The sequence below is a fragment of the Orcinus orca genome, chromosome 19 (genome assembly GCF_937001465.1).
Source record: "Orcinus orca chromosome 19, mOrcOrc1.1, whole genome shotgun sequence".
Classification (NCBI taxonomy): Eukaryota; Metazoa; Chordata; class Mammalia; order Artiodactyla; family Delphinidae; genus Orcinus; species Orcinus orca.
In genome coordinates this window covers 50,599,696-50,612,921 of record NC_064577.1, presented here as the reverse complement: position 1 = coordinate 50,612,921, position 13,226 = coordinate 50,599,696, and the positions used below count along the sequence as shown (strand labels likewise).

The 13,226-nt window shown below is 37.2% G+C and overlaps 1 protein-coding gene across 2 annotated transcripts in view; it reads left to right on the top strand.

The window, feature by feature from the left end:
* Nucleotides 1–11,096, top strand: part of DHX40 (DEAH-box helicase 40) — a 52,210-nt gene extending 41,114 nt beyond the window's left edge. For both annotated transcript variants that reach the window (XM_049702327.1, XM_049702328.1), the window contains exons 16-18: nucleotides 7,808–7,877; nucleotides 8,183–8,411; nucleotides 9,811–11,096. In XM_049702327.1, coding sequence (XP_049558284.1) covers nucleotides 7,808–7,877; nucleotides 8,183–8,411; nucleotides 9,811–9,950 — 439 coding nt within the window. In that variant the 3' untranslated portion in view covers nucleotides 9,951–11,096. The remainder of the gene's footprint in view (nucleotides 1–7,807; nucleotides 7,878–8,182; nucleotides 8,412–9,810) is intronic.
* The last annotated feature ends 2,130 nt before the right edge of the window (nucleotides 11,097–13,226 follow it).

Below are 13,226 nucleotides of genomic sequence, written 5' to 3'. Positions count from 1 at the left end.
AACAAGAATGAGCCCTGTGGAGTTGATTGGAATTTCAGGTATTATGGGTTTTTTAATTAGTTAATTAATTTATTTATTTATGGCTGCATTGGGTCTTCGTTGCTGCACATGGACTTTTTCTAGTTGTGGCAAGTGGGAGCTACTCTTCGTCATGGTGTGCAGGCTTCTCATGCGGTGGCTTCTCTTGTTGTGGAGTGCAGGCTGTGGGCGCGTGGGCTTCAGTAGTTGTGGCACACAGGCTCAGTAGTTGTGGCTCATGGGCTCTACAGCACAGGTTCGGTAGTTGTGGCGCACGGGCTTAGTTGCTCCGCAGCATGTGAGATCTTCCCGGACCAGGGCTTGAACCCATGTCCCCTGCACTGGCAGGCAGCTTCTTAACCACTGCACCACCAGGAAAGTCTGGTATACAGTTTTTACTATAGTTAGATGGATGGATAGATAGATATGGTAATAAAAATAGATGGTACTGTGTGTGTGTGTGTGTAATATGTATTTGTATGTATGTAAATATGTAACCTAACTATGAGATGGACTGGAAGCAATGACACTATAATAGCAATGAATATACTTTGTGCCCAGATCTTGACTTGGAACAACCATCTGCCACATAAAAGACCCAGGGCTCTTTGGAGAAATAGGGCTGGGAAAGTACATGATGAGCCTGAAATATCTTATTTTGCCAGCAAGCAAAGTAGTGATCAGTGAAGGTTGAGGCCATGTCAGAAGTACAAAGGAGCCAGCTTGAATAGGTCCCAGCTGATCAAAGATGGGATATTTTGAGCATTGAAATAAATAATGATAGTAATGGATTATATAACCCATTGAATAAAATGTGAAATCATGGGTCTATAATCATATAAATTAATAAATGAGTAAATTAAAAGTTTAATGACAAATAGAATTATTTACATAGTTGAGCAGCTCTCCACAAAACTCTTGTTAATTACAAAGGGAAAAAGTAACTTCTCACTGAAGAAGCCTGGCAGATGTTACCTAGATCAAGCAACAAATCAAAATCATGTTCCTCCTGATAGGATATAATGAAAACACAGCAACACTTCTGTGATATTCCTGCCAAAGATCTGTAACCTGAATCTAATCATCCTAAAACAGACAAAATCAAATTGAGGCACATACTACAAAATAACTAGCTGATAATTTAAAGGTGTCAAGATCATGAAGGTCAAAGGAAGACTGGGGAGTATTCCAGAATGAAGGAGACTAAGGGGCCATAAAATGTAAAGGCAGTAAATGATTCTGAACTGGATCCTTTTACTATAAAGGATATTATTAGGACATTTGGTAAACTTCATTGGGTTCTGAGGATTAGGTGCTAGTAATGTGTCAGTGTTAATTCCCTGGTTTTGATGGTTGTATTATGGTTATATAGGAGAATATTCTTGATTATAGGAAATGCACACTCAGGTATTTGGGGATGATGGGTCATAAGTTTGGCTACTAACTTTCAAATGGTTGAAGAAAAAAAGATTTTTGTACTGTCCAAATATGTACTGCGTAGATATATATACAAATAATTATAATGCAGTCTGATCTGGGTTATAATAGGAATATATGTGAAGTTCTGTAGGAAATCAGTTGTGATGATTGAGCTCTAAGGCATAATTTTGACAAGTTTTTGGAATAACATATATATAGGGAAGTATAGAAGAGGATAAGAATTTAAAGTTAACACGAATTAGAAAAAATGCAGATGAAATATTCTAATTATCATATATTTTTTTGAATTTTTGAATTTTATTTATTTTTTTATACAGCAGGTTCTTATGAGTTATCCATTTTATACATATTAGTGTATACATGTCAATCCCAGTCTCCCAGTTCATCCCACCACCACCACCGCCCACTCCACCGCCGCTATCCCCCCTTGGTGTCCATACATTTGTTCTCTACATCTCTGTCTCAATTTCTGCCCTGTAAACCAGTTCATCTATACCATTTTTCTAGGTTCCACGTATGTACATTAATATATGATATTTGGTTTTCTTTTTATGACTTACTTCACTCTGTATGACAGTCTCTAGATTCATCCACGTCTCTACAAATGACCCAGTTTCGTTCCTTTTTATGGCTGAGTAATACTCCATTGTATATATGTACCACATCTTCTTTATCCATTCATCTGTCGATGGGCATTTAGGTTGCTTCCATGACCTGGCTATTGTAAGTAGTGCTGCAATGAACATTGAGGTGCATGTGTCTTTTTGAATTATGGTTTTCCCTGGGTATATGCCCAGTAGTGGGATTGCTGGGTTATACGCTAATTCTATTTTTAGTTTTTTAAGGAACCTCCATACTGTTCTCCATAGTGGCTGTATCAATTTACATTCCCACCAACAGTGCAAGAGGGTTCCCTTTTCTTCACACCCTCTCCAGCCTTTGTTGTTTGTAGATTTTCTCATGATGCCCATTCTGACTGGTGTGAGGTGATACCTCATTGTAGTTTTGATTTGCATTTCTCTAATAATTAGTGATGTTGAGCAGCTTTTCATGTGCTTCTTGGCCATCTGTATGTCTTCTTTGGAGAAATGTCTATTTAGGTCTTCTGCCCATTTTTGGATTGGATTGTTTGTTTTTTTTAATATTGAGCTGCATGAGCTGTTTGTATATTTTGGAAATGAATCCTTTGTCCATTGATTCGTTTGCAAATATTTCCTCCCATTCTGAGGGTTGTCTTTTCGTCCTGTTTGTAGTTTCCTTTGCTTTGCAAAGCTTTTAAGTTTCATTAGGTCCCGTTTGTTTATTTTTGTTTTTATTTCCATTACTCTAGGAGGTGGATCAAAAAAGATCTTGCTGTGATTTACATCAAAGAGTGTTCTTCCTATATTTTCCTCTAAGAGTTTTATAGTCTCCGGTCTTACATTTAGGTCTTTAATCCACTTTGAGTTTATTTTTGTGTATGGTGTTAGGGAGTGTTCTAATTTCATTCTTTTACATGTAGCTGTCCAGTTTTCCCAGCACCACTTATTGAAGAGGCTGTCTTTTCTCCATTGTATATCCTTGCCTCCTTTGTCCTAGATTAGTTGACCATAGGTGCATGGGTTTATCTCTGGGCTTTCTATCTTGTTCCATTGATCTATGTTTCTGTTTTCGTGTCAGTACCATATTGTCTTGATTACTGTAGCTTGGTAGTATAGTCTGAAGTCAGGGAGTCTGATTCCTCTAGCTCTGTTTTTTTCCCTCAAGACTGCTTTGGCTATTCGGGGTCTTTTGTGTCTCCATACAAATTTTAAGGTTTTTTGTTTTAGTTCTGTAAACAATGCCATTGGTAATTTGATAGGGATTGCATTGAATCTGTAGATTGCTCTGGGTAGTATAGTCATTTTCACAATATTGATTCTTCCAATCCAAGAACATGGGATATCTCTCCATTTGTTTGTATCATATTTAATTTCTTTCATCAGTGTCTTATAGTTTTCTGCATACAGGTCTTTTGTCTCCCTAGGTAGGTTTATTCCTAAGTATTTTATTCTTTGTGTTGCAGTGGTAAATGGTAGTGTTTCCTTAATTTCTCTTTCAGATTTTTCACCATTATTGTATAGGAATGCAAGAGATTTCTGTGCATTAATTTTGTATCCTGCAACTTTACCAAATTCATTGATTAGCTCTAGTAGTTTTCTAGTAGTTTTCTTAGGATTCTCTATGTATAGCATCATGTCATCTGCAAACAGTGACAGTTTTACTTCTTCTTTTCCAATTTGTATTCCTTTTATTTCTTTTTCTTCTCTGATTGCCATGGCTAGGACTTCCAAAACTATGTTGAATAATAGTGGTGAGAGTGGACATCCTTGTCTTGTTCCTGATCTTAGAGGAAATGCTTCAGTTTTTCACCACTGAGAATGATGTTTGCTGTGGGTTTGTTGTATATGGCCTTTATTATGTTGAGGTAGGCTCCCTCTGTGCCCACTTTCTGGAGAGTTTTTATCATAAATGGGTGTTGAATTTTGTCAAAAGCTTTTATTGCATCTTTTGGGGTGATCATATGGTTTTTACTTTTCAGTTTGTTAGTATGATGTATCACACTGATTGTTTTGCCTATGTCGAAGAATCCTTGCATCCCTGGGATAAATCCCACTTGATCATGGTGTATGATCCTTTTAATGTGTTGTTGGATTCTGTTTGCTGGTATTTTGTTGAGGATTGTTGCATCTGTGTTCATCAGTGATATTGGCCTGTAGTTTTCATTCTTTGTGACATCTTTGTCTGGTTTTGGTATCAGGGTGATGGTGGCCTCATAGAATGAGTTTGGGAGTGTTCCTTCCTCTGCAGTTTTTTGGAAGAGTTTGAAGAGGTTGGGTGTTAGCTCTACTCTAAATGTTTGATAGAATTCATCTGTGAAGGCATCTGGTCCTGGACTTTTGTTTGTTGGAAGATTTTTAATCACAGTTTCAATTTCATTACTTGTGATTGATCTGTTCATATTTTCTGTTTCTTCCAGGTTCAGTCTTGGAAGGTTATACCTTTCTAAGAATTTGTCCATTTCTTCCAGGTTGTCCATTTTATTGGCATAGAGTTGCTTGTAGTAGTCTCTTAGGATGCTTTGTATTTCTGTGGTGTCTGTTCTCCTTTTCCATTTCTAATTTTATTGATTTTAGCCCTCTCCCTCTTTTTCGTGATGAATCTGGGTAATGGTTTATCAATTTTGTTTATCTTCTCAAAGAACCAGCTTTTAGTTTTATTGATCTTTGCTATTGTTTTCTTTGTTTCTGTTTCATTGATTTCTTTCCTTCTGCTAACTTTGGGTTTTGTTTGTTCTTCTTTCTCTAATTCCTTTAGTATCGTTAGATTGTTTGAGATTTTTCCTGTTTCTTGAGATAGGCTTGTATTGGTATAAACTTCCCTCTTAGAACTGCTTTTGCCGCATCCCATAGGTTTTGGATCATCGTGTTTTCACTGTCATTTGTCTCTAGGTATTTTTTGATTTCCTCTCTGATTTCTTCAGTGATCTCTTGGTTATTTAGCAACATGTTATTTAGCCTCCATGTGTTTGTGTTTTTTACGTTTTTTTCCCCTGTAATTGATTTCTAATCTCATAGCGTTGTGGTCAGAAAAGATGTTTGATATGATTTCAGTTTTCTTAAATTTACTGAGGCTTGATTTGTGACCCAAAATGTGATCTATCCTGGAGAATGTTACGTGCACACTTGAGAAGAAAGTGTAATCTGCTGTTTTTGGATGGAATGTCCTATAAATATCAATTAAATCTATCTGGTCTGTTGTGTCATTTAAAGCTTGTGTTTCCTTATTAATTTTCTGTTCAGATGATCTGTCCATTGGTGTAAGTGAGGTGTCAAAGTGCCCCACTAGTATTGTGTTACTGTCGATTTCCTCTTTTATGGCTGTTAGCAGTTGCCTTATGTATTGAGGTGCTCCTATGTTGGGTGCATATATATTTATAATTGTTATATCTTCTTGGATTGATCCCTTGATCATTATGTAGTGTCTTTCCTTGTCTCTTGTAACATTCTTTATTTTAAAGTCTGTTTTATCTGGTATGAGTATTGCTATTCCAGCTTTCTTTTGATTTCCATTTGCATGGAATATCTTTTTCCACCCCCTCACTTTCAGTCTGTATGTGTCCCTAGGTCTGAAGTGGGTCTCTTGTAGACAGCATATATATGGGTCTTGTTTTGGTATCCATTCAGCGAGCCTGTGTCTTTTGGTTGGAGCATTTAATCCATTCATGTTTAATGTAATTATCGATATGTATGTTCCTGTTACCATTTTCTTAATTGTTATGGGTTTGTTTGTGTAGGTCCTTTTCTTCTCTTGTGTTTCTCACTTGGAGAAGTTTCCTTTAGCGTTTGTTGCATAGCTGGTTTGGTGGTGCTGAATTCTCTTAGCTTTTGCTTGTCTGTAAAGCTTTTCATTTCTCTGTCGAATCTGAATGAGATCCTTGCCAGATAGAGTAATCTTGGTTGTAGGCTCTTCTCTTTCATCACAGTCATGCCACTCCCTTTTGGCTTGTAGAGTTTCTGCTGAGAAATCAGCTGTTAACCTTATGCGAGTTCCCTTGTATGTTATTTTTCGTTTTTCCCTTGCTGCTTTCAATAATTTTTCTTTGTCTTTAATTTTTACCAGTTTGATTGCTATGTGTCTTGGTGTGTCTGTCCTTGGGTTTGTCCTGTATGGGACTCTGAGCTTCCTGGACTTGGGTGGCTATTTCCTTTCCCACGTTAGGGAAGTTTTCGACTATTATCTCTTCAAATATTTTCTCGGGTCCTTTCTCTCTCTCTCTCCTTCTGGGACCCCTATAATGCGAATGTTTTTGTGTTTAATGTTGTCCCAGAGGTCTCTTAGGCTGTCTTCATTTCTTTTCATTCTTGTTTCTTTTTCTGTTCCATGGCAGTGAATTCCATCATTCTGTCTTCCAGTTCACTTATCCGTTCTTCTGCCTCAGTTATTCTGCTATTGATTCCTTCTAGTGTGTTTTTCATTTCAGTTATTGTATTGTTCATATCTGTTTGTTTGTTCTTTCATTCTTCTAGGTCTTTGTTAAACATTTCTTGCATCTTCTTGATCTTTGCCTCCATTCTTTTTCTGAGGTCCTGGATCATCTTCACTATCATTATTCTGAATTCTTTTTCTGGAAGGTTGCCTATCTCCACTTCATTTAGTTGTTTTTCTGGGGTTTTATCTTGTTCCTTCATCTGGTACATAGCCCTCTGCCTTTTCATCTTGTCCATCTTTCCGTGAATGTGGTTGTTGTTCCACAGGCTGCAGGACTGTAGTTCTTCTTGCTTCTGCTCTAATTATCGCATTTTAGAATAGTGAAAATTACCTATACCCTTGAAAGGAGATGTAGCATAATATAATGTGAAGAATACTGTATTTAAGTCAGAAGACCTATGTTTAGGACTTGCCTCATCATACATTAGCTCTTTGACTTGAGAAAGCTATCTAATTTATTTGAATCTCAGTTTTGAGCTTTTAATAAAGTACCTGGCTCTCAAAACTCATAGGCTTATTTGAGGTTTTATTATGAAAGCATTTTGGAAATTCTCAAGCACAAATACAATATTATTGTTAATATTGCTATTTATTGACCAGAAATGTTTATACTTAATTAAAATGACTATTTAAGTTGTATCATTAGTTCTTTTTTTTTTGGCTGCACCGCGCAGCTTGTGGAGTTTTAGTTCCCCAACAAGGGATCAAACCCAGGCCCTTGGCAGTGAGAGCACAGAGTCCTAACCACTGGACTGCCAGGGAATTCCCTGTATCATTAGTTTTAAGATGAATTGGTAGAGGGGACTTCCCTGGTGGCGCAGTGGTTAAGAATCTGCCTGCCAATGCAGGAGACACTGGTTTGAGCCCTGGTCTGGGAAGATCCCACATGTCGCAGAGCAACTAAGCCCGTGTGCCACAACTACTGAGCCTGCGCTCTAGAGCCCATGAGCCACAACTACTGAGCCCATGTGCCACAACTACTAAAGCCCACACACCTAGAGCCTGTGCCCTGCAACAAGAGAAGCCACCGCGATGAGAAGCACGTGCACACAGCAAAGAGTAGCCCCCACTCGCCGCAACTTGAGAAAACCTGCGCGGAGCAATGAAAACCCAACGCAGCCAAAAATTAATTAATTAATTGATTAAGAAAAAAAGATCAATTGGTAGAGAAGTTATAGTGACAGTTGAATAAATATAAACCTCTGCTTATAGCAATCTTTGTAGTAGAACATATAATTTTTCATCGTTAGTGCTCTACAGTGAAACTTATTTAGTGCTCTAAACTTATTTCATTGCTTTTACTGTTCTTGTCTTTATCCTTTGGTTTTTTGGTTCTTAGGTCTGTTGGGAGAACGTTTTGCACAATGGATGGGCGTGGAAGCCCAGTTCACATTCATCCTTCCTCAGCAGTAAGTACCTTGTTTTTAATAAAAGGAAGAAATTTCTTCCTTTTGTAAAGGAAGGTGTAGGAATTTCTTCCTTTTGTAAAGGTATAGGAATAAATAATATACAGATGTCTTCTACTTTTCTCTTTTGAGGATAAGTTTAGCATATATCTATATTACATAAAGGTATTGGTTGGCCTATGCCTCCTGTTTGATTGAAGAATATAGAAATTAATTCAGAAGAGTTTGGGCTGTTGGTATTTGGTTGGTCTAATGTGCAATAAGGCAGGTTATTGAATTATCATCCTTAAATGAATTCTTTTGTGTAGCTTCATGAACAGGAAACCAAACTTGAATGGATCATTTTCCATGAGGTATTAGTTACCACCAAAGTCTACGCAAGAATTGTGTGTCCAATCCGTTATGAATGGGTGAGAGACTTGTTACCCAAGTTGCATGAATTTAATGCACATGATTTGAGCAGTGTGGCCCGACGTGAAATGAGAGAAGATGCAAGAAGGAGGTGGACCAATAAGGAAAATGTAAAGCATCTAAAGGGTGAGTGAATCGCTTGTTCTAGAGCATAAGTGTCCAAATTCTCATATAATTACAGAAAAACTGTTACAGAGCTTAGATTCTGGCTCTGTCTCCTCAGAAAAGCAAAGAGTTGTCATGAGTCTCAGACTTACTTTGACTTCCTTCTTTCCTTCCAGTTAATCATGTTTTCCTTAACCCCTCTGTTCAACAACATTATTATTATTATTATTTTAATTATTATTATTATTATTTTTTGCATTTCTCGGGCCTCTCACTTGTTGTGGCCTCTCCCGTTGCGGAGTATAGGCTCCGGACGCGCAGGGCCAGCGGCCACGGCTCACGAGCCTAGCCGCTCCATGGCATGTGGGATCTTCCTGGACTGGGGCACGAACCCGTGTCCCCTGCATTGGCAGGCAGACTCTCAACCACTGCGCCACCAGGGAAGCCCCAACAACATTATTAATAACAATATCTATAGAACTTTTTTGCCACATGCTAACAACTTGCATTACCCCATTAAATATTCACAATAACTCTGTGAAGTAACTGCATATCCCTACTTTATAGATGAGGAAATACTTAGCAGTATACAATAATTTGCTGAAAATCCCAAAGCTAATATTTGGTGAATCTGGATTTTGAATCCAAGGAATTTGACTCTGTGGCCTCTACTCTTAACTATTATGCCATATTGCTTCCCAGTAGTGCTTTACTATTTTTATTTTGTTTATAAAATTTTGTGAATTATTACTGCAGAACATCCTTTTTTTTTTTTCAGGAGATTTTTCCTTGAAATGTTAGGTCCCTAGTTGTGAGGCATAAACTGTTGTGGTACTGAACTAGGACAGAAAGCTTAATTCTCAGCTCACAAATAAAAAGAGCTTTTCAGTAAAGCTTTTTGAGGCTGATTGATGGAGCAAATTGTATTATCCTTATTTAACATCACTGAGAAATAGAATGGTGGGGAATTTTGCCCAAGGTCATTGGAAATGTTAACTACTCTGTTTTGTTGTAGTGTATAACCACACTACATGTTTGACTTAGGGTCAATTTTTCTGACTCCTCAGACCTCTATGCTCTTATTTTATTTATTTATTCATTCATTCATTTGGCTGCCCCAGGTCTTAGTTGTGGCACGCAGGATCTTTTTAGTTGCAGCATGTGGGATCTAGTTCCCTGATCAGGGATTGAACCCTGGCCCCCTGCACTGGGTGTGCAGTCTTAGCCACTGGACCACTTGGGAAGTCCTTTTATGCTCTTATTTTTATCCATCAATTATATCATTTCTTTTGAAAGGGCAAAATTTAATTTCCTTCTTTTCCCCTTAACATTAAAAAATCAGAGCATCTCTTTCTCTTAACGTTTCTAATACTGAAACTCAAAACTAAAATTTTATTGGATTAATTTGTAATGTTTTCAGATGGAATACCAAAAGAAGTCCTAAAGAAAATGCAAAGAAGAAATGATGATAAATCCATATCAGACGCACGTGCTCGTTTCCTTGAGAGAAAGCAGCAGAGGTCCCAGGATCACAGTGACACCCTGAAGGAAACAGGCTAAGCAGTGAACCCTCCAATTCAGGAAGTAGGAAAAGCAGCCAGAAAATGTGCTTCTGCTTTGTCATTTATGTCAGACAGCACTACCAAGAGGAAGTGGTCAGCAGCTGTTTTTAGCATACGAGTTAAAAGCAAATCAAAGCTCATCAGTACCAATAAATGGAATTTTCAAAGAAAAGATTGAGCTGCCATAGTCATAGGAAATGATATATGAAACCAATGAAAGACAATATATGTGATATTTTCCTCACTTCAATTTTGCTGGCCTTAACTGGTATCAAATGCTGTCAGTGAGATATTTTCAAAGAACATTGAATTGTATTTAATCAGCGTGTATTCCATTTGCATTGAAGCATTAAAAATTATTTTCCTTAAATCTCTTTAAGGCCTTCTTGTTGCTATTAGAATAGTATTATATCAGGTTATCAGGTATGTGACCATTTCCTTCTGAAGGCTGAACATAAAAGAGGTTTTTACTGAGCAATACTTAGATGTCTAACCGTTTAATTGCTACAGAGCTTTATAGATACTTAGAGAAAAGACTTAATCAATTAGTAAATAAGAAAATTGCCTATGGCAAGATTCTTTGTTGAATTAATATTAATCCTTAAGTTGATTTTTCTGGGATTATACAAATTCCTTTTTATATAAAAGTATATTGTTTAAAACAGTAGCTATAGCCATTAACCAAAGGACAGATGATATATATATGTTCTTTTTTTAGCTGTCCCTACATACTTGTATCAGCACCATGTATGTAGGTGTGACAGTGTTTCAAACAGCCCTTCCACCTGGCCTACTCTCTTGCCTCCAGCTGCTTGGGTAGGACCATTTAAACATCTATTACGCCGATCTTGAAATGGGATTTTCAAAGCAGCCAACACTGCATCACCAGTGTTTCAAATTGGAACCTTGAGGCTAGTTAGTATCACACTCAGGCCACACTCAGCACTTGTCCACTCTGTTGTTTACTGCCTTGTATTCTAGTTATTTGTGTATTTGTCTGTCTCCCCCACTAGATTATACGCTCCTTGTGGGCAGGGACTATGTCTTTTTCATCTTTGTATCTTTCATGGCACCTAGCACAGTGCTTTGCACATAGTAGTCAATGTTTGTTAAATAAAACTATTAGTGTCGTTCAAATTCAAAAGGCAGTATAATGTGTGTTTTTAGATATTTTCTGTAAAATTTAAGAATTTAAAATTTTAATAGATAACTCACTCTTTCGCAGTTACTTCCTTTGGCATCTAAACAATTTTCTGTTCAATATTAGAAACTTGAAGTCTTTATTGAAAAATCACATGAGGACCCAAATCCATGTTTGTTCTTGAAGTAAGGTGAGTGGTGATGGTTTCTTGGAACATTCCTAGCATTGTTAATTTGTTCTTCTAACCTTCAGTGCTCAAGACACTGTTTCAGCACATTAGTCCTATCAGTTTCTCTTCCCAGGTATGTATCAGTGCATTTCCTTAGACGTGGTGGGGGTGTATGTGGATTCTTGGAATTACAGCTCTTTTATTTCAGTAAGATTTTATTAAGCACACATTCTAAATCTATAGTCTATATCTATAATTTCATCAGTTTTCCCAATCATGTCCTTTATAGCATTTTCCCCCAGTTCAGGATCCAGTCAAGAATCGTGTATTGTATTTAATCTCCTTTAATCTAGAAAAGGTCTTCTGTCTTTGTCTTTCGCATTTAACATTTTTTAAAATTGAAGTGTAGGGAATTTGGGATTAACAGACACACACTACTATATATAAAGTAGGTAAACAATAAGGACCTGCTGTATAGCACAGGGAACTATATTCAGTATCTTATAATAACCTATAATGGAAAAGAATGTGAAAAAGAATATATATGTATGTATATATAGTTGAATTACTTTGCTGTACACCTGAAACATTGTAAATCAACTATACTTCAATTAAAAAATAATTTAAAAAGTAAACTGGAGTAAATTGACCTACAACACTGTGTTATTTCCAGGTGCACAACACAGTGATTTGATATTTCTATACATTGCCAAATGATCATCACAATAAGTCTAGTTACCATCTGTCACCATACATAGATATTACAATATTATTGACTGTATTCCCCATGCTGTACATTTCATCCCGATGACTCATTTATTTTGTACCTCTGAAGGTACAGACCTGAAGAGTGTACCTCTTGGTCTCCCTCACCTATTTCACTCATCCCCCTACTCCTCCTTCTCCTCTGGCAGCCACCTGTTTGTTCTCTGTATCTATGACTCTTTCTGTTTTATGTTTGTTCATTTGTTTTATTTTTCAGATTCCACATATAAGTAAAATCATACGGTATTTGTCCTTCTCTGACTTATTTCACTTAGCATAATACCCTCTAGGTCCATTCATGTTGTTGCAAATGGAAAGGTTTCTTTTTTTTTTTTATGGCTAATACTCCATTGTAAATATATATACCACATCTTCTTAATCCATTCATCCATCAATAGATACTTAGGTTGCTTCCATATCTTGGCTATTATAAACAATGCTGCAATGAACATAGGGTTGCATATAGTTTTTCAAATTAGTGTTTTCTTCAGAAAAATACCCAGAAGTGGAATTGCTAGGTGTATGGTAGTTCTATTTTTAATTTATTGAGGAACCTCCATCCTGTTTTCCATAGTGGCTGTACCAACTTACATTCCCACCAACAGTGTACAAGGGTTCCCTTTTCTCCATGTCCTTGCCTACATGTATTTTTTGTCTTTCACATTTAACATTTGAATAACAGTTTTGACATTTTTTAATAATACAGGTTAGTTATTTTATAGTATATCCTCAATTTGGATTTCTCTAATGTTTTCCTCATGGTTTTGCATTTGTGACTGGAATACTGCATAAGTGATACAGTGTCTTTCCCAAGGCATTAAATCTGGAGGTACATGGTATTTGCCCCTTATTGCTGATATTAATTTTGATTAATTGGTTAGGGTGTTTTTGATTTCTTCAGTCTAGTTACCCTCTTTTTTATTATTATTAATTAATTTATTTTTAGCTGCGTTGGGTCTTTGTTGCTGCACTCAGGCCCTCTCTAGTTGTGATGAGTGGGGGGAGGGCATTCGTCGTTGCAGTGCACAGGCCTCTCATTGTGGTGGCTTCTCTTGTTGTGGAGCACGGGCTCTAGGTGCGTGGGCTTCAGTAGTTGTGGCACGCGGGCTCAGTAGTTGTGGCACACAGGCTTAGTGGCTCCATGGCATGTGGGATCTTCCTGGACCAGGCCTCGAACCTGTGTCCCCTGCATTGGCGAG